The 22,297-nt window shown below is 32.9% G+C and overlaps 2 protein-coding genes, 1 long non-coding RNA gene and 1 pseudogene across 3 annotated transcripts; 3 read left to right on the top strand and 1 right to left on the bottom strand.

Annotated features, from left to right (window-relative positions):
• Window positions 1–364: 364 nt before the first annotated feature.
• Window positions 365–2,287, bottom strand: LOC120197888. Its single transcript, XM_039199282.1, has 3 exons — window positions 1,723–2,287; window positions 1,540–1,640; window positions 365–1,143 (listed from the first exon to the last, which is right to left on the bottom strand). The coding sequence occupies exons 1-3, from the start codon at window positions 2,220–2,222 to the stop codon at window positions 449–451; spliced, it is 1,296 nt and encodes a 431-aa protein (XP_039055213.1). The 5' UTR covers window positions 2,223–2,287; the 3' UTR covers window positions 365–448.
• Window positions 2,288–12,233: 9,946 nt separating this feature from the next.
• Window positions 12,234–13,503, top strand: LOC120198062. The gene is made up of 3 exons (XR_005523336.1): window positions 12,234–12,486; window positions 13,177–13,358; window positions 13,446–13,503. It is a non-coding gene; the product is annotated as an uncharacterized LOC120198062 (long non-coding RNA).
• Window positions 13,504–13,778: 275 nt separating this feature from the next.
• Window positions 13,779–15,385, top strand: LOC120198435 (transcription factor E2FC-like). Its single transcript, XM_039199785.1, is given in 10 exon segments — window positions 13,779–13,809; window positions 13,923–14,010; window positions 14,092–14,122; window positions 14,368–14,417; window positions 14,507–14,555; window positions 14,648–14,713; window positions 14,795–14,871; window positions 15,008–15,073; window positions 15,075–15,213; window positions 15,317–15,385. Coding segments are annotated over 10 exon segments (666 nt in total).
• Window positions 15,386–21,037: 5,652 nt separating this feature from the next.
• Window positions 21,038–22,177, top strand: LOC120198434 (annotated as a pseudogene).
• The last annotated feature ends 120 nt before the right edge of the window (window positions 22,178–22,297 follow it).

Here is a 22,297-nt window from a genome sequence, read left to right as displayed (position 1 = left end):
GGGCGCGCTATATCCCACGTGTAACCCAATTAGTGTATAGCGCGGTACAGAGGGCGCTACACTCCACGTGACGCTAAATCAGCATATAACACGGTTCAGAGGCGCCCTTTACTGCTACGGTTGTTAGATCAAAAAATATAATCTGACCGATGTTAGATCGATAAATATACCGATCACCAGTTATATTTTTGGGAAAAACACCAAGAAATTAATTAAATTAAGTTTTAGTTTTTAGTAACCATCAAAATATTAAAGTTGGCGCAACAGATGTCAGCTGCCACGCCTGCGGTTAACCAGTTGAGATTAAAAAACTCAATTCCAGAAAAGAAAACATATAGGATTTGCTCCCATGTGGCACAACGTAAGCTCAAAATTGATTTACACGGTTATGGAACATCGGTTGATTAGAATAATATATGAAAATGATGACATTTGACGTTTTCATGAGTCAATATTCTAACGCTTTGTAAATAACTACGAAACAAGGAAGGATAGCCCTCGGATTAAACACTATCAACTCCTCCAGATTGGAGTAAACCCCGGCGTGCGCCGCTACAGAATCGTACGACCCAGACGAAGAAGATACGCCGCTACTATTATTATCCTCCCCCAACGACGGCGCGTCTTCCGTCACTCGCTTCACCCTCCCCGCGATCACACGGCAAACCAGCATGGCCCTACGTCCGTCGCCACACTTGATTGAGTCGTGGGCCCTACCGCTACTAGCCGTAGTGCCGACCCCTTTGAATTCTGCGACTGGCGCGGTCCCTCCTCCTCCTCCTCCTCCTCCACCAGCGTTGTTTTGGAACCCTTGTCTGATTATGGTGCAGACGCCGCAACCGGGGATCGAGCTGCACAAGCTGGACGAGCCACGCGCGCCGAGAGAGCACGAAAGGGTCGTGCAGTGGAACCGGAGGAGTTCGTTGCCGTCAGCCGCGCACCGGGGGTTCTTTCTGGTGCTGTTAAGAGCGCGCGTTTTCACCGCGTCGCGACAGTCTTCGAACCGTTGGATGGTGCGCTGGGTGTTGTGAACTTTCAGTATCCGTTCGATCTTACAGATCGGATTGTCCTTCTTTAGCCAGCTGGATTTGAAAATGATTTCCACTATGTTCCGACCCGAATCTTCAGGGCCCAACTCCGAAACTACGCCAACAAAACAAACGACTCATATCAAAATTAAATTAATCTAATAATTTAAGTTTTGCATTAATGGTAAATATTAGTTTGACTTTGTCGGTGTGGCATGGTCCTCATAAGCCGTGTAAATTTAGGGTTACAGCATGCACTAGTAAAACGCCACGTCATATATCGAGTCTTCCTATTATTAATGAACGGGACATCTGTGATATTTAATTTATCATCAGTAAATATGTTGGGTGTGGTGGGACAAAATTTACGGCAAATAAAAAGTTGGGGGTAATTTGTTTTGAAGCAGATGTAAATTAAATTAACCCACAGAAAAATGACTGATTTGTAAAAAAAAAAACTAAATATAGTAATTTTCATTAAAACAAAAATAGTACTGTAAATTTAGTGTACCTGCATGGCGAACAGCTTGATGAAGTTCCAAGCTTTCGATTTTTGGGAAGACCTCACCGCACTGTGGGCAGGCACATATAGTTGTTCTTGACGATGGATACCTGAAAATTTTAACATTTCATAATTTAATTCTTGAAAACAAGAAAAAAATTATGGGGATATTTAGATGGTAATATAATTTACCTGCTTGGGTCAACGATCGTATGGCATTCGTAACACCCAGAAAGTTTCCTGAATTGCATAGCTCTCGAAGAAGACGTCGTCGTCGTGTACCTCGAGCTGCTGTTATTGGATCTCGTCGACCCGGACAACGACCGAGACGATGAGCCATTCACAGCTTTGCGTCTCAGCAGCGCGGTTTCTCGACCCACCGTGCTACTCTCGGGTGAGTTATCGGCTCGGTGAACCACCCTCGTGTTGCCATGAACAACGTCGCGGAAGCTGCATATAGAGTTACAGGAGGAACTAATCTTCGGGTACCCTTGTTGATGAGGCGGCGCCACCTGGTTCTTGGCCGGGTCGTGAACCTTGGAGCCTTCCATCTGTTTGCAAGTGAGCAAGTTCTTGATTTGGTCCCAAGAAGACGAGGGTTGCTTTTGCTTCTTCACCTGCTTCCTCCGCCGCTGCGGCGGTTGTTTCGTTTTCTCCGGCGCCGGGTCCGGCAAGGAAGTGAGCGCAGCCATGGTAATAAAATAGAAGAGGAGATTGAGCCCTCTTTTTCGTATTATTTTTTGTGGGCAAATGGTGGTGGATCTAGAGGGGGTAATAAGGAGGGGAAGTGAGGAGGGTGGGAGTGGGGTCGCTGTTTATTTATTGCATTAATGTTTTCTTCCACTTTTATTTGTTTAATTTATTTTTTATTTTAACACTTTCCTTATCTTTCCTACAAGTGATTAGGTTATGGACCACTTAACATAGATCACGACGCGAGTCATCCATTGATATTGGACCGGGTCAACGGAGAAGTAATTCAATCCAACGGTTCGCCACTGTTTTAGTAAATGGATGGTTCTTTTATATGTTTTTTCGGACGACTATGATGGCATTGGCTGGAGTAATTGTCGCAGTATCATTTGTTTAATTGATAATAATTTCATGTTTGAATTAATTTTTTCTATAAAAAATGTTACAGTTTAGATTTAATTTTGTATTAATGTTGCAATAAGAAAGTTTTAAAATATGACAAAGGTTAATGAATATAAGTTGACTTGACATTTATAGTGAATGGTTAAAAATTTAAATGAATTTAAATACTTAATATTTTATTTATACAAATATAGTTAGTTAGAGAATTTCTATGTAGATAAAAATAAAGTTAGAAACTGTGAGTGCTTATAATCCGAAAACGAACTTCTTTTAACAGCGAACTGTGATTTTAGACTTTATTGTCGTTACTCGTTTAGAACCGAGCATGAGTCAAAGGCAGCTTTGAAATGCAAAGTTACTTTCAATCTCAATGTTTACTTCGCCTAATTTGTCTAGGTAAATAAATACAAATTTCAATGTAAAAGTGTTCTAATAACAAATTACACTATTCATCTTACAATTTATATTTAAATTATTTGACTATTTCTTTTAATAAAATTCTAACCTCAATTTTTTATTAAAATTGTAAATTATTTTATTATTAAATTCAATATTTATTTATACATATTACATGATTATTACTATTTCTTTTGATATTGTACATATATCACGCCTTATTATCAATGTTCGATTTTATAATTTATATTGAAGATATTTGATTGTCCCTTTTAATAATATTAATGTTTAAAATTCAAACTTTAATACTCTTCTATAAAATAAAATCTTATCATTATACTTAATATTTATTGATATAAATTACAAGAGTATTAATATTACTTTCGGAATGATGCATGTGTCACGCTCTAATTTTCAAATAAGGTAGATAAAATAATTAAATATTTTGAAGTTTAAAATAATAGTCTTGTACATCGACATATTTTTAAAAATAAAATAATAAATTCGTGACATTTGCATAAGCTTTTTGCACCAGCTAATTTTATTCTCATTTTTCCTTAATATATGATATTTTAAAAAATATAATGTATAACTTCATCCTTTAACATTTTTTTAAATAGTTATTTTATTCTTTATTTTTTAGACTTTTAAATTTTGTCAAAATATCCTTTGTTAAATAAAAGATATTATAATACTTATCGTTGACATAATGTTTATACATGTGATTAATTACTATCATAACATATGTCACATTAACAATTAACAACAAGTGACTATGTGACTTATCTCATGTTAGTAAAAGTTATGAAGTGATATATATTATGTCATAAAAAACAATGACATGACATATATAACTTCAAAAATTAAGTACATATAAAAATATCAAATCCAGGGACGGAGCCAAGACTAAATATTGACAGTGGCCAAAATATTAGAATATTTAATAAAAATGTAAAGAATTTTTAGGTATTTAAACTCAAAATTCAACACGAATCAAGCGACCTTAGTGATTAAAAGTGTAACATCCTCAATATCGGGTTAGTGACCAAATTGAAATATTTCAGAATCTGGTGATTAAAGTAGAATAATTGAATAGTTCAATGATTTATGGGAAATATAGTTGAAGGTTGTTTGGTAATTATTGAAAGAATTAAAGGGTAAAATGGTCAATTGACAAGTAAGATTTTTATTTTCCTTTATAAGATAAGGGAACCACGTGGGAAATGAGAGAATTCTCCATAAGTTTTCTTTCTTCTTCTTCCTCCTCCCGTATCTCCAAGCTCAAAGGTGAGTTTCTTTGTTTGTTGATTAATTGTTGATTTTAAGGTTGAGTTATGATCATTAGATGATAATTAAGCTTAAGAAAAGCTTAATTTGTTCTAAAACAACAAGATGAAAGATATAGAAGAGATTAAAGAAAATGAGTTTTTAGATGAATTTTTGGGAAATAGTTAATAAGTGAAATTTGAGAAGGAATTTGACTTGTCATCACTAAGAATAAGAGATTTATAAAGTTAGAAAGGATTAATAACAAAGTTGAAAGTTTAGTAAGATTCTTAATTTTAAGAATCATGATGAGATATATAAGATAAAGATGATTTATATGAATACAAGTTGGTTTAAGTAATGGTAGTTGAGTTTAATGACATGATAGGGGCCTAAAATAGAAGAATTGATGAAGAGTTGATGTTTTTCGGGCGTAAACTACAAATTCTGGGCAAAGTGTATCGATGCACATTCAATGTGTACCGATGCACTCTTTAAAGAAGAAACATCGAATGCTTTGAGTGTACCGATGCACAGTTAGTGCATCGATGCACCCCTTAAAATGAAAACATCGAAGGTGATTTGTGTATCGATGCATGAGTAGTGCATCGATGCACATGTTAAAGAATGCATCGATACACTGTAGAATGTATCGATGCACTTCAAGGGGAAAATAGAATTATACCTTTCTTTTTGTCTAAGAAATGATAGATTAGAGTATATCAATTGGATACTGATAGTATAAATATATGATTGTGTAGATATCGATCAAGAGCAAGTTCCAGAATGATTGAAAGATTAGAATTGATCCAAAAGAGAAAGAAAGTCATAGGAGTAATTGATAGCAAGTGAGGCCAATGTGAGTGCATATTAGTTAGTTTATGATGCTAAATGGAAACAAGACTTGTGACTAGTCTATTTCATATGTTAGAATGCATGAATATATGATTATACGTATATGCATGACATGAATTGTATGTATGCATGATTATATGTGTTAACATGCTTTTGAATGTAATGATATGATAAGTATGTGTTATGTGATGTATATATATGAACATATGTGAAACTGAACTATATGGCTGCATAAGAAAGATATGAGCTATATGACATGATATATGTGAACATGAGAAAACAAAGTATAAGATATGAGCTATGTGATCCTATGAGAATATGAAAAGAAGCTATGAGCTTATATGACATGTGATATGAAAGTGTACATGTGAAATGATAAAGTGAAAATGCCCATGTTATATGATACGAGAGCTATAGGTATAGTTGGCATGCTAAGAGTCGATGGTTTATGCGGTCCTTCGGGACATACAGTGATCTTCCCGGATATTTCATAGTGGTCCTTCGGGACAAAATTTCATAGCCCCTAGTGGGACCCCTTACGAGCTGTGGTGACAGCATAGTGCACAACCTCAATAGACTCACATATCTACAGTTCTCACATATGTACATGGGCTAACAAAGAAATAACAATAAATATATATATTACATGTAAAGTATATGCTTTTGTGATATGAATTGTATTATATGATTCATATGATGATGTGTGTATGGTTTGAATGAGTCATATGTTGATAAAAAGGTATGATTAAAGGATATAAATGATAATAGTATGAATAATATAATAAGATTATGATGGAAATAATGTGTGATGTGTATATGTGTAAATTATGTTATATAGAATGATTGTGTGACATCATGAAGTGATATGTTCATACACGTTTAAGCATTTAGAGTTTCTTTTATAAGTTTAATGCCTCACTAAGTCATAAACTTAGCGTGTGATTGTTTCACACGTAGGTTATATAAGCGAGAAGAGAAGCGAAGAAGAGTAAGACATGTCAGCATCTCCTTTACAAAATTTCAGATCAGAAAATAGATGATTTAAATGTGTTTGGTTATTTTGATTATAGTTGGCATGTACTAATTGATTTAGTTGAATATGCTCTGATCGATTTTGGTCAATTTATGTAAATAAACCGCTTTAATTTAGTTAATGTGACACCTCATACTCGTATTCGGGTCGGGTACGGGTTGGGGGTGTTACAAAAAGATTGTTATTATCATTGAGGTTTCGAGTTTGAGCACTGCGCATGTAGTGGTATGAACATTCATTGTCTAATATTGAGATCTTTGTACAAATATTACCTTGTATTCACCCTATATTTATAAAATATAAAATAAAATAAAAACTCAAAATTCACAAGATAACACATAATTTGTCTAATATGTAACTTATAATGACCTAAATTATTATTAGACCAAAAATTTTGAGAACACAAGTTTATCATTCTTTATTTCGTTTCTTATTTAATTAAATATTTAATATATTCTTATATTTTTTTAATTTAAATATTTTTTTTACATAACCAAAATACTATTAGACAAAAAATATATCGAATATACAAAATTTAAACGGGGCTATGCCCCCTTTGGGCCCTCACTAATCTCCACCCTGATCATATTTTTATTTAAAACATCAATAACAAACATTAATAATTAATTAATTCATATTTTTATTTAAAATAACTATTTTAATTTAAAATAAAATATTAAATTTTAAAGTAATTAAAAACGAGGAAACTAATTATTTTTCTCAAATATTAAAGGATCAAATTTGATTTTTTTACATAAAGTTTAGGTCAGGGTGGCTCCCCTAATCCAGGACCAAAACATATCTAAGACTCAATTGAGATTTACATAGGATTTTATAGATTGTCAACTAAAAGTGACGGTAGTAAGATTCAAACTTGACCTTACAAACTTAAATTCCTAAATTCCAACAACTTGTACCAACACTCGTTGACTAAAATTTGTTTTGATTTTATACCTATAAATAAAGGGAGAAAATGAATGTGGAGAATTAGGTTATTACTTTGGTGTAGCATAATGATGTGGAAAATTGTGGGTCCAGATTCGAAAAATTAGCAAAAAACAAAAGAGCAAGAGACAAAGAGCACCATATAAGAAGCGCAGAAAGATAAAACGGGGGAGTCTTCCATCCCATTCGCGCCAATTTGCGTATTCCAATGTCCGTATTGTCAATCGCTATCCATTGCGGGTGTGCATGCGCTACAAAAACATGCTGTCAGTACTTTCCATTAGTATGTAATTAAATCGAGCTGAGTTTGGATGCATAAGATATAATTAAATTATTTGAGTTAAATTTAAATAAATGTATTTATTAAATTTTGTAATAAAATTATAAATATAAGTAAAAACAAGTGAACAGTTTCAGTAGAAGAGGCTAGAGAGCACTGCACAACTGTATCTGTTTAAACTATATTTAATAATAACTTCATATTATAAGAGAAATCACTGAAGAAAACAAAATAAAATGAAAGCATCTCTGTTTTTTTCCAAGAGTTGTTGGAACTCAGATACAGATTTGGCCAACCATTGGCTCGAAAAAGAAAGCATTGTTCCCTTGTCCCACTATGGGAACCGAATCACTTATTATCCGATCCATTATACAAATAATAACAATAAAACTAACAAATCCACACAGAAAGTAATTAATAAAAGAATGATTCCTTGCAAGTACTACTGAAAATAAATTGTTTCTTTATTATATGCCTAGAGGAAAAAACCTAATCATTAATATAATTCATTTAGAAACTTTATTTCTTTAAAAATGATTTATGGTCTAATTACAATTTTAGTTCCTAACTCACTATTGTTTTTTGTTCTTTAGAAAAATATACAAAGATGTTTCATAAGTAATTAAGTACTCAATTAATATAATTTTTCTGCCAATTCTATCATATTGGTTGTCATCTATTGGGAGTTATTAGGGCATGTCAGATTCTACATCGATGAGACGCTCTGACTTAAAGTTAGATACTATTTATTTTTCGTTTCCACTAATATTTCTAATTTGGAGATTTATTGAAAAGATTTAGGTTTTATTTTTTTAACTATTCTGTATCTATGATAGTTTGATCCATGAGTCAAGGACCATGACTATTTACTTGTTTCAATCGTAAAGAGTAAAAAAAAAAATATTAATTTAAGATAATTGAATGAGTATAAATTAATGGATGTGATTATTCAGTTCCTTTTTTTTAGCTAAGAGTCTCTTTACTTTTAACTTTTGATCATACTCATCAATTAATAGTAATTCAATGATCCTATATCATTGTAAACTTAAAAAGATTCACACTGTATAACTCGAGTCAAACTCTCTCTCTCTATATATATATATATATGTGGCGTAGAGTCTATTGATATAATTTTTACTAAGTTTTACACATATTTTAGATAGTTAGATTAGTTAAATTTATTAAAATTAATTATAGAAAATGAAATTTTTACGGTAAAAAGTAAAAATGAATTATCTCCCATTTAAAAAATTTTAATTTTAATCATTAAATGCAAATAATCCAAAGATTAAAAAACGAGTAAACCATAAATTTTTATATATATATATTGGCAGAGCAGGGGCAGGCTAGAGGGTTCGTGAGTGTAGCACAAAAACCAGACATATGGAAGTGTGGGATTCGCATAGCTCATGTTAGTTGGCCGACCATGCTCCTCCCTTATGATCACAATTGAAGGTACATTATAAATAGAGCTAAAAGGTTTCAATATTTTGCGGTTGTCGTGATGTTTTATGGACCGTTTTATGTATGGTAGAAGCTCACCTAATAGCCGATCTTCCATGTGTTTTCTGGCTCATTCATGCCCCATTTCATTTTAGAAATTGGAATAATTCAATTAGAAAATTGATAAAATTTTATCCACATCTCAGAAAATGTCAAACTCAACCAAAATCAAATTTAATTTAATCATGTTCTCATATTAATTCAAATTTAATTATTTTAGTGTATCATGCACATCTAAAAACTTAAATTTTATTTTGTATCATAATACTACTCTCGCATTTGACATTTAATTTTTATATTAAAATCTAAATTTAATTTAACAATTATATTTTTATAATATCATCAACTAATCTAAATAGTTAACATAATTAATGATTTTGGATAAAAATGTTAATGGTATTTTTTTCCTAAAAAAACACCCTTTCTACATTAAAAAAATCAATGTTTACATGATTGGTTGAAATAGGTGCTTTTAAGAAAAAAATTTGTTCTTATTTTAATCAAATTAAATAATAAAATTAACTATTTATATTAAATATGTAATAATAATATTATATGATTAAATTATATTAAATTAAAATATAAAAATTGAGTCCAAAACTTGAACATAGTAAAAATTCTTAAATCTAATTTGACAAATCTAAAATTAATTTGGTATGTATCGTGTCCAAACCAGTAAATAAGAAGGGTCTTGTTTCAAGGTCCGTTATTTTGTTATGAGTTGGGCTTGTGTGCTGCTTTTTAAATACTAAAACTTTGGGTAATTACAAATTCCATCGACTGACTTTATTTTCACTTTGGTTTAATCATTATTAAAAATAAAATAAAAAACCACCCGACCATGATCCTGTTGTTATTTATTTATTTAAACGTTAAATATTAACGTTGCGATGACATGATAATCGATCATAATATACCAAAATAACGTTGTCTAGGATCTCAAAAAAATCGTTGTTTTGAATTCTTATAAAAGAAAAAAATATATATTACATCTTTTTTTCTTCTCTCCTTCTAATTGAACCAACTTGAATTCCGACCAACGTTGTAGTTAGTGATCGATGAATCCTAAAATTTTCAAATAAATTTATTTTGTTCTTTTAAATATGAATCTATTGTTCATTTAATCAGAAAACACCTTAAACTTCACAAAACTAATATTTCGATTTCTTGTTATGTGATTTATGTTGTCTATCGTTACATAGAATCCAAATATAGACATATCGTTTCCCTTCTCAAAAGGATTTTACCACCACTGAAATTTTCAAATGAGTGATCATGTAGGAGCAAGTGATTTCGTGAACAACCTTTGCTGGCTGCATGGTTTCCTCATGTACCCATTTATTCCTCCTTATCCAGATGCTACATTAGGGTAAGTAGTAGAGCAAACATATCTCTATCAAGAAGGTCCAATAAGTCTTCAAATCAATCTTTACAATAGATTAAAGATGTGTTGAAAACACGGATATCCCATTGACTGTAAGAAAGGACCTCTCTGGCCAAAAGACAGTCTCGGAGGGCATGGATCGTTAACTCCTCGATTTCATTGCACATTTTACAGGAACCATCACCTATACCTGTAGATAAGAGTTTCGAGCCTATTGGGAGAGCCTCTTGACATATGCGCCAACCGAAAATCCTGATCCTTGGAAGAACTGGAGACTTTGCTATGGCGTTCCACATTTTTGAAGAGACTCGTTGGACATTGTTGTACTTCAAAAGCTAATGATACGCGGATCTTATAGAGTAAACACCTAATGAATGATGGCCCCATATCACAAGATAATGGTTGCATCTGGCAATGGGGCAAGCAAAAATCGTCTGGGCGTCGGTAGGGTTGAAAACTTGGCGAACTTTGACTGCATCCCACTCAGGTTTACCTTGAACCATAAATTTTCCGCAGGTGATTGTATTATTGTTGTTATCAACGTATGTATCAACTAATTCAACTCTTGAAGAACTACTCTAGTGGTTAGAATGCATTTTAGTTTTGCTTTGAACTCAAACTCTTTAGAAGGCTTGTTTAAGGGTTTCTTTGGCCTTAAAGATGCAGGACCATGCAAAGAACGTTATATCACCTTGTCTAGCCTCAAGTATGTTGCTTTTGGGGACGTATTTAGCGGCCAAAACTTTGTAGCATAAAGTTTCTTTGTTATGAAGAAGTCTTCATACCTGTTTACTAGCAAGGGCGGCGTTGAAAAGCTTCAAATCTCTGAATCCGAGTCACAATTGCGTTTGAGCGGCAAATTTTTTGCCATGAAACATGGACCATCCTCTCGTTTGCTCTTCCCAACCACCAGTAAGCTCTCATGGTGGAAGTAATATCATTTAGTATCCCTTCAGGTAGTAGATAACATGTCATTGTATAAGTTGATAGAGCTTGGACAATCGCCTTCAAGAATACCTCACGACCACAAAAGGAAAATAGATTTTTAGTCTAGTTTTGAACACGTTTTGACATTCGGTCTCTAAGGAAGCTGAGACATTGATCATGTTCTTGCTGATAGTGAGTGGAAAGCCAAAATAGTGACCCAAAGATTGCACCACTTGAGTCTCTAAAATCGCATCAATAGTGATCTTTAAATGTTCGCTTGTACCCTTGCTGAAGAAGATACATGACTCTTCAAAGTTAATAAATTTGTTATTATGTGATGCATCTTTGGAGGAACTACTCTTATGTCTATCGAATTCTTCGAAGGAACTTTTTCATTAATCGAATTTTTTAAAATTTCATATCTTTTGGCAAACTAAAGTCTCTAGACAAAATCTTAATAGACTCATGAGATTTGTTAGGGTCAAATCTTTTGTCATACGACTATTTTATTTTTTAGCCTACAAATAATATTTAACCTAAGGCCGAGGCAACACTAAGATGCATATATAACCTCATGCAATATTGAAAAGAGATATAAATTTATTTCTCTTAGACCCATATTATGCACCATTTTCAGTTCATTAATCTCCATGTAATCATCGATTGTGATTCTCCGTTCAAATAAAAGAATGAATCTCGTACATCAAAGAATCGCCCTAACTTTTAGATTTAGTATTAACAAATTTAACCTCTAAAATTTATTTCTAAATATTTGTTCAATATTTTCTTCTAAAGGATCTCTTTAAGCTTCAACTTTCAAATTCAATTAAATTGTCATTACCTAAATCTTATAAATAAGAGATTTAGAATTTGATTCCAAAATAAATAAATAAATTAAGATCAAGTTACAAAAATATAAATATATATATCAAGGACTAATATCATTATACTTTTTCAATTTAATTGTAATCCCTCTAAAATATCGGCGCCCCTCTGTTTTTCCAAACGCTCTATTTTCAGAACGATAAAATAAAGGCTGACTTAATGGTGAAATCGAGCGAAGATCCGAGCTCCGCTTCGCAATTTCAGTTCCGGCTTCTCCATTCGCATTCACAGTCTTTCACCACTGAAAGCAATGAAAATCAAAGCAGCCGTTGTCACATGGCGAAAAAATGTTTCCAACTCATTAGGGAGGCCGCCTCTTCTCTTTCTTCATTTGATCACATCAATACTCGCCTCGATCTCTCCCATTCGACTTCCGCCACTCCCTCCGTGAGTTTCTTCCCAATTATTTTTTATTTTTATCAACGAATGTATATTTTAAACATTCATGCTCAACTTATGGTTTTTTCCAGCTTATTTGTATTTCGAAATGGATTGTTATAGACTTGTATGATAACATGTTAAGGAAACTGGATTTTTAATGTATTTGATCTATGTTTCATAGGAAGGAGCGGAAACAGAGGAATGAGGAAAATGTGATTAAAGGGGGAAATTAGAGTACGTGATGTTAATTTTTTAGTTTGTAAGGATGTAAAATAGACCGATGTAAGAGGCTAACCATGATGCTGGAAATTGATTTGTTATTTTTTGTTGAATGAGTCTCGTATTGGAAGGAATATAATTGGAGGGAAAGAAAACGTACAAATGTATGAACAAAAAGTGTTACTGTTCTACTTTTCGCATATGAACTATAATTAATGATTATTTTAAAATTAAGGCTATGCTGGTACTAAGGATTGGAAAGGTGGTATCTATAGAGAAATTGTTATAAATGTTTCTGTTTTATGATCACTTTTCTATTTGTAGCTTAACTATTTGATTACCAATTTTTTTTTGCTTGTTGTCGAGTCCATAGGGAGACGATAAAGCTTAGTTAAAAATCATCTTGTTGCATTTGAAGCTGAAAGTTCAACTATTATTTGACAGGTACTTATTGAACATTTTAATGTTTTTGGGCAGTTGAAGCACATGGCAGAAAGAGAGAATGGGGAGGCTCAGACAAGTGGAAGAGCAGATGTCCCTGAACATGATAAAGACCTTCCCTATCCTTTACTTGAATCCCAGCATCACGAAGGTGTTAAGCTAATAGCAAAGCAAAGAGGAAGAAGAATGCCAGTCCGGAGCTCAGAAGTCAAATTCTGGTATTGTTATTTGATAATTGTGGCTGGTACTTAAACAGACTTTGTTTGTAAGTTAATTAATGGTAATGGCCCGAGTTTTCCTTACAGAGTCTCCCACTGCACTGAATGGTGCTGGTTCCAACTGTCGATATGATAGTTCATTAGGTGGTTTATTTGTTTTATTTCTTCCCTTAAATGTCTGCGCGTAAAATAATGATGACACTTATGATGATGATTGATGGCTTATCTTTGTCGGCAGCTTGTTGACAAGAAGTTTGTGAACTGATCATGGAGGCAAGGATGGCACCCTGATTTGAATCGTACTGCTGAAGTCTTAGAGGTATAAAAGTTTGCCTTCTGTAAGATTTTTCAGATTCTTATATTGTTAACTCAAGAAAGATTCAACTTCCAATGTAATAACAGTAATCAATTAATGGAATTATGTCTGTTATTGAAGCAAATTTTGAGAATTGTGTAACAGTCCCTTTACTGGCATCGTAGTGTGATAACTTGAGTTACTGTTGTTTGATTGCTGACAAATTCTTTATACGTCTTTTTGTCTTGTATGTTCTCTTGCTTCAACAGGTTCAAAGAGAAGGATATATGATATCACAAATGTTCTCGAAGGAATTGGATTGATAGAGAAAACTTCGAAGAACCACATTAGATGGAAGTAATAAGCATTATCTTGAGAGTTTTATATATATATATATATATATATATATTGATAATAACCTGTAGGTATTGTTAACAGGAGATCTGATGATGGGTTCAAAGGAGCTGGATGACAAGTAGTAGTGTTGAAGGAACTGCATAAGTGAAGTTCTATACTGCCTTTCTAACTGTCTACGTTAATTGGTTTCATTACAGGCTGAGATTCAAAGTTTATATGCCGAAGAACATAGGCTTGATGATTACATAAGGTTTTGAAGATTACGGTTGCGATAGCTCTCTTTTTCAAGTTTCCAAAGCAACCATAATGTTTTTTTCCTATTCAGCGCTTTAACAAGTGGTTATGTTCTCTCTACAGAGAAAAGCACGAAGTCTTAGTTCTTTGAACGAAGGTGCAAATTATCAAAAGTATACTCCTCTCTACTTGACATTTTTATTTCATTTTCAGATAGATTTTTCTTTATTTCCTGGTTATAGCCTTTTTTTTGGACTGTAAGGTATCTTTTTTTGACGGAGGAAGATATAATGAGCCTCCCATGCTTCCAGGTCAGTTATTCATACAATCAAATTGGTTTGGAACTAAATCAAATGTGAGAGAAATATTATACAGTCACTGTTGTAATGTGTTATTTCTTCAGAATCAAACAGTTTTTGCAATTAAAGCTCCTCAATATTCTTATATAGAAGTTCCTGATACCGATGAGGTGAGTTGTCCGGTGAAATGAATTTCAAACTTCTATACTGCATTAGAATCTGATTTGTTAGCTGCATTTGTTTGTAATCAGGATAAATGTTTTTCACAAAAGCAATATAAAATGATTATCAGAAGTCATAACGGGCCAATTGATCTGTACCTCCTGAGGTATGTTTATCATGTAATTTTACATGTTTGTGAATCTACGCAAAACTTGTATCCGTTGCCCCACTCGGCTTCTTCTTATGCTTTCGCCTTTTACTGTTTACTATTGTTCCATAACTGTATCTCCCAATGGTTGTAGCAAATGTGGTCAAGTCGAGGATATCACTGCTAAGCAGGCAGGATCGATGGGTACATTGTCATGGTATGTGTGGAGTGCAACACCCAGAGCCTTCTTCCGAAAACAATAATTCTTCTAAAACAGTCAATTTGCTTTGCCCCGAGAAAAGTGGGATTCCAAAGATAATTCCGACGGTTAGTAATGTAAGTGCATTCAAAGTCGTCATGGTACTTTCCCTTTTTTTTCTTCTTTTCTTTGAAATCATAAATGTGAATGTTCTATGCAGAAACGAAGCAAATTCAACTGACTTCTTTTTCTATCCATTCTTAGGAGATTGATGATGATTACTGGTTCCGATCGGATCCTGATGTTAGCATCACCCAGTTGTGGGATGCATAAGATTGCCGACGATGATGTCCACTAACATTGATGCCATCGTTAGAATAGGCGGTTTAAACTATACATTGAACATTATTTGTTGGTATTGTTTACCACATTTATTGGTGTAATTAATAGATAGAAGTTTCTCCTTTTAACAAGAGGTTTTAGAAGGAAACTTGCGAGTGGTTGAATTCGAATATTAGCCTTGCTAAAGCTCTTTAAGGTGCCTTGGAAGAAAAGTAGGATGGGACCACTAGAGTGGGAAATTGGAAAAAAAAATAAAAAAGGAGAAATTTCCATTCATCTTCTTATTTTCTAAGATTATATATATTATTTAGCATAATAATAGAAAGAAATTTCATGTTCAGTTTTTATTCTTCTAATTTTATTTTATTTCTCACCTTATTGAACAAAATCAAAGATTGGGAAAACCAATATATATAATTTTATATCATTAAATGGGAACGTGTATTATCCAAATATACTCCTAAACTTGTTAAAAAAGAGTAAATAAAGATATAATTTTTTTATTATTTTCTTTTATCAAAAAGTTTTAAAATACACCTCAGTTTTCTTCTCTTCCTTTCCATTCACATATTTGCTTAATAAATTTGTATCTTTTCTGGATTTCGTGAAGGTTCCCCGTGTCAGGTAAGATGACAGAGTTTCGTATGGTCTTTGTTATTTGTTTTTTCTTTGTATGCCATAATTCTGCGAACCTGCTTTTATCAATGTAATTATGTGAATCGGTAAGTTTTCGAGATTGTTTCAGTGAAGTACCAGCACTGAATTTAAATTGAGAAAATAATCTTAATGACTAAAAATCTTAGATAATATATGATTTTGATTAATTTTTTTTGGATTTGCGAAAATGACCAATAAAATCGTAATGTGATATCCACTATCGCAAATTCGATGACCAAAAATCGTGGTCGTGGTCGTGGTCGTGATCGTGGTCATGGTAATACGTGTCTTCGACACGTCCGCGCGGATACTATCTTTTTAGAGAAACAAAATATTTTTTTTAACTATCACAAAGAATTTGGAAAATCGAATTACGATTTTGTTGGTCATTTTCGCAAATCCAAAAAAAATTAGTCAAAATCGTATATTATCTGAGATTTTTGGTCACTGAGATTATTTTCTCATTTAAATTTGGTGGCTTTATCAGTGAGGTAGTTCGTTACTTTTCACTATGATTAAAGTACCATTCGATCAGAATGTGTGTACATTGTTGTTATAGATGTCTAGATGGAGTATCCACACATACTGATAATCCATCAACTTCAAGATTACCCCAAAACAATCCTGTCTGAAAAGCTGAATAAGAGTATTGCAGAGAGAAAAAGAAAAAGACAGTCCGAGGCACAACCTTCTTTGGATCAGAGCACAAAGGAGGAAGAAATGTCTTAGGCTATGTCAGGAGTCGTGCTAGAAATGTATGTGATTTTTTTCGAAAGAATTTTCCATGTAAAATTTCGATGTCTATTTTATTATATGATTACTATACTCGTCGTTATCTTCTAATACGACCTTAATTCAAGCACAACAAATGATGAACTATTACGGGCGAGAAAAAGAAAAAGACAGTCCGAGGCACAACCTTCTTTGGATCAGAGCAATGGAGGAAGAAATGTCTTAGGCTATGTCACGAGCCGTGCTAGAAATGTTTGTGATTTTTTCCGAAAGAGTTTTCCATGTAAAATTTCGATGCCTATTTATTATACGATTACCATACTCGTCGTTATCTTCTAAGACCTTAATTCAAGCACACAATGATGAACTATTACGGGCATGTTGTGGTTAGGTTCAGAAACGTGGAATCCAAGTCTTTGGGGAAATCCTTCCTCACATGCCTTTCCTTTCCCACATGTTTTTCTTAACTTTTGCCTTATGTACCAACCCTTGGGGCTTTGTTCCTTTCGGTTGTTGAATTGTTCCTTTTTTACTCTTTGGCCCCTCCATCGTTGGTTTGCTTCTAATTTACTCAAAACAGACCAGACATGAAATCAATGTGACCACGAACTTTCAATTGAATCAATTAGATCACCTAACTATTTAATTGATTCAATCAAACAACCGGCCGTTAATTTTAACATAGGTGGTGACATGTCCGTTAATAAATTGACATAATTATATTTGGTCCTTAATATTTACATATTCTATTAATTTAGTCACCATTTTAATTCAATTAAATAAATTTACTATCAATTAGAACGAGATATGTGTCAATATATGATGAAATTTTTATTTATGATTTTAAATTATTTAGTTAATATTTTTCTATAATCAGGATGGTGACACATATCACCATCAATTGAAATGAGAATAAAAATAATCTTGTGTTCAAGGGGAATCAAACCAAGGACTTGGGGGATGGAGCAAGAGCCCAAAAAATTGGACTAAAAGTCTCCAATGGTTTAAAGTTACAACACTTTGTATTTTGCTTGTAAAAGTTTGTTAATGATAAAAAATTAAACAAATTATTATTTAAATTAATTGTAAACTTTTTTAATTAAAAATATTCAATTTTTATATAATTAAAAATTTTAAAAAAATTCGCTAATTCGAAAATTGACCGAATAATCGAAATTTTGTTTTTGGTTAATAATTTTCAATAATTTAGTTCGATTATAGGTTAAAGAAAAAATATTCGTTTAATTCGGTTCGGTTAATAATTTCAAAAAAATTTTGGTTCGATTAACCGAACCGAATTAACCGATTTTTTGCTTCGATTAATTTGATTAATAATTTAAAAAATGGTTAATTCGATTCGGTTAATAATTTTTAATTAATTCGGTTCGGTTAATAATTTTCCAATAAATTTTGGTCCGATTAACCTAACCGAATTAACTGAATTGTTTGCTTCGATTAATTCAGTTAATAATTTAAAAAAAATCGGTTAATTCGGTTTGGTTAATAATTTTCAAATTAATTCAGTTCGATTAATAATTTTCAAATAAATTTTGGTTCGATTAACCGAACCGAATTAATCAAATTTTTTTCTCGATTAATTCAGTTAATAATTTTCAAAAAAATCTTTTAATTCAGTTCGGTTAATAATTTTCAAATAAATTTTGGTTCAATTAACCTATCCGAATTAACCGAATTTTTTCTTTAACCGTCAATCGAACCAAAATTTATTTGAAAATTATTAGTCGTGAATAATTTATTTAATTTATAATAATTTGTTTAATTTTTTATCGTTAACAAATTTTTATAAGTCAAATACAAATTGATGTAACTTTAAACCATTAGGGTCCTTTGGCCCAATGGTTTGAGCGCCTGATCTATCTCCCAAGTCCCTAGTTTGATTCCCCTTGACACAAGATTATCCCTTTATTTCATTTCAATTGGTGGCGACATATGTCTCCACCTGATTGGATAAAAATATTAATTAAATAATTTAAAATTATAAATAAAATCTTCTAATCATGTATATTAACACGTGTCACTCTATTGGATAGTTAAATTTATTTAATTGAATTAAAAGAGTGACTAAATTGATAGAATATGTAAATATTAAATACCAAATATATAATTATGCCAATTTTATTAACGGACACGTCACCACCTCTGTTAAAAATTAACGGCAGGTGGTTTGATTGAATCAATTAAATAGTTGAGTGGTTTGATTGATTCAATTGAAAGTTCGGTGTCAGATTGATTTTTACCATAGTTTATGGTCTCCCGTGTAGTTTACCCTTTTTTATTAGTAATTTTATGAAGACCTCGAATATAAATATTGAAGTTTTAATCTCAAATATCTCAAATTATAAACGACTGTGAGTGTGTATTTTAGTTCGAAAAAGTTTATATTTAAACATTTAATTTATAGCAATTTTAGGTTTAATCTTTGAAAAATTGTTAAAAATAAAAATAAATATAATAAATTATAAAAATACCAAAATCAAAGAATTTGTTGTCTTTGCACTGTAATAAAAAACTAAAAAGGATGGGGAGATTAACGTTATGAATATGATTAATGCAACGATCTGAAATGTGGATCATTATTACATTTAAAAATCGACATGAAATAAATTTCAAACGAAATAATTTTTTAATCAATATAAATTCCTGTCAAATCCGGTGGATAAAATTTGAAAAATAACGACTGCGACACGAATTGTGCAATTAGGTATTACTCTCTCTTTCATTTTTTTATAAAATTTCCCCCTCAAAAGTCTTTTCTCTCTCTATCCGCTTCCGCCGACTTCTTAACGGTTACTCGTCGGATTCTTGAGGCGGTGATTATACAGTTCGCCGGCGATCTACTCAAAACCGCATTTGTGATTTACTTGGAATCCTTTGCTCTTCGACTATCGCTTTTCAGTGCTTTGGATTGACTCCCATTTCCAGATTTTAGTAGAGTGTGCTTTTGTTTAGCTTCGTTTTCCTATTGGAAAATCTCTTTAAAAGGTATCAATCGAACTGTCATTTTCCCTTTATATCTGGTGATTGATTCTGAAATTCCGAGATCAAGATTCATCTGGCATCACATTGCTGATAGCTATATTTATTGGGATTTTTTTTTTGTTCTTTAAACCCCCTTTTTTTAAAATCATTTTCTAGTTCCCTGCATAGGAATTTCGTCCTTTGCGTTGTTTAATTTCTTTACTGAACTCGATATTGTAGCATTTCTCTCCTACGATTTGTTCGCTTGCAATGCTTATCCGCGCGGTCCGTTGGATAAATTTTTGACACTTGATTGTTCCATGCTGTACCTAGATTCAGTGGAGTTGATTAGTTGAATCATTGTTTTTGAACTTTATAACATTACGTTAGTCTTACGCCTCTGTTTGTTGCTCAGAAAACTCAGGGTAATGGATATTCCTAGCAGCTTTCATGTTGTTTTCATTTCTAGTATCTGAAAATTCTTGCTCAACTAAGTTTTTAAGAGTATTTCCTTGAGCAGCTAAGAGGATCTCGACCATTAGCTTGTGGATTAAAGTTTTAGATCTTTTTAGTTTATTTTTTACCCCTTTGATTTATGGGGACAAGACATTTCTAAGTTTCACCTTTGAATAGGCCTTGTTTGACTATGATTTACTGCATATTTGGGTTGTCAGAACTGGAATAACCCCTCCTCTTTGGGAATACATTAAGGAAAGAATTAAAGAGAGAGTGGACAAACTTAGGTAGCAATTCTCAGTAATCATTTTTTTTAGTTTTGTCTTTTGCAAGCTTATGGTAGAGACTTGTGCAATACTTTCTTAATTGACATTCCATAGACTTTTCATGTTTATGGGATTTATAATGCTGATTTTGTCACCGACTTTTAACTTCATGAAGTGTTTTCTTTCACCAGGAAGTGAACAAAATGATTGGATCCCTTCTTACCAGAGGACTCGTGTATGCCTTATCTTAAACTGATTCTCTTTTTCATTTTAGTTTAAATTTATTATTTACTTGAATTGTATCCTTTTCACTGTTAAATACTTTGGCAGGATGGTTTTTGGCTATGCATATCCAGCATATGAATGTTATAAAAGTGTGGAAATGAACAAGTCTGATATTGATCAACTGAGGTTTGGTGCCAGTACTGGTTGGTCTTACGTGCTATTGTTTTTTTTGTGTGAAGATGGTGCAAATGTTATTTATGTTGTAATTTTCTTCTGTCCTCTCTTCCCAATCTTTTTTTCTGGTTTCAGGATATTGGGGCTGTTTTAAACCGTTTGTGAGCGAATTGGTGATACTTTCATTTCATGGTAAGATATAATAAAATGACAAGGATGTGCTCATGTCTGTTTTTTGCTTTCTCACTGTGTTCCTACTTTGCTTTTTGAAGGGTTCCGATGTACAGTGAAGCTAAATTGTCATTCTATATATATCTGTGGTACCCTCAAACTAGGGTAGGTGCACAATCTTCTAAAGAAATACTAATAACATTTACTCCGCCATCTAAGGTTGATGCTTGTTTTTAATTGGCCCTCTGTTTTCATTTATGTCAGGGAACCACCTACGTGTATGACTCTTTCTTTAGACATATGTTGCTAAACACGAAAACGAAATCGACCGTAACTTGTTGGAACTAAGGACTAGAGCTGGAGATATGGCAGTTCTTTACTGGCAAAGAGCTGCAAGCTATGGCCAGACTAGAATTTTTGAGATCCTGCAGTATGTTGCTTCACAGTCAACCCCAAGACCTAACAATGCTCAGGTATTTATTGAATTAAAACCGATTCTATTTGGTTATGTGAAACCATCAATTGTATGTTTTGTGAAAATGGCTTCTCATTATCACGCATTAAACTGTACGTACAGATGTAATTGATGTATATTAGTTGAATGTCTATAGCAGTTGAAATTGATTAATCTTTACCAACTCTATTTTTGTAGTGATTATTTCTTTCCTTCGTAATTTCGGAATTCTCAGGCACAGAGTGCTAGGGCTTCCCAACCCTCTGGTGGGCCGAACCGTCAAACATCTGGTAAAGCACAATCAGCACAATCCGGGGCTAAACAACCGTCATCACCAGCATCCAGCACATCTTCAAGCCAACACCAATGGGAATTAGCTGAAGATGTGGGACCTTCAAAAGTTCCTTCACAGTTGGCTAAACCACCTACACGTTCAGCATCCTTAAATAACCAGAAAGCAGATACTGTATCCGAAACAACCAGCCAGCCTGCGGAAACTGAAGCAGAAGCAACGCAAACTGAATTGCTGCCACCATCTCCGGAGAATGAATGCACGGACCCTCCCCCAAAAGAGACTCTCATGGAAGAAAGCATTCGACTCACACGCGGTAGATTAAGGAAAACCCGATCTGCCGGCCAATAAAATAATGGTATTAGCTCCTGTTCTTTCAGGTTACTGAATTAGTATTTAAATCAGTAGGCATAGAATGCTATTGAATAATTGGTATTAACATTGATGTAAATTTCTTGTGTTCTAGTTACGATTTCAGTGGTTGAATTGTTGCTTTA

Source organism: Hibiscus syriacus, unplaced genomic scaffold (assembly GCF_006381635.1).
Source record: "Hibiscus syriacus cultivar Baekdansim isolate YM2019G1 unplaced genomic scaffold, ASM638163v2 tig00117056_pilon, whole genome shotgun sequence".
NCBI classification, from domain to species: Eukaryota; Viridiplantae; Streptophyta; class Magnoliopsida; order Malvales; family Malvaceae; genus Hibiscus; species Hibiscus syriacus.
The sequence above is the reverse complement of the archived record's forward strand: the minus strand, read 5'-3'. Positions and strand labels throughout refer to the sequence as shown.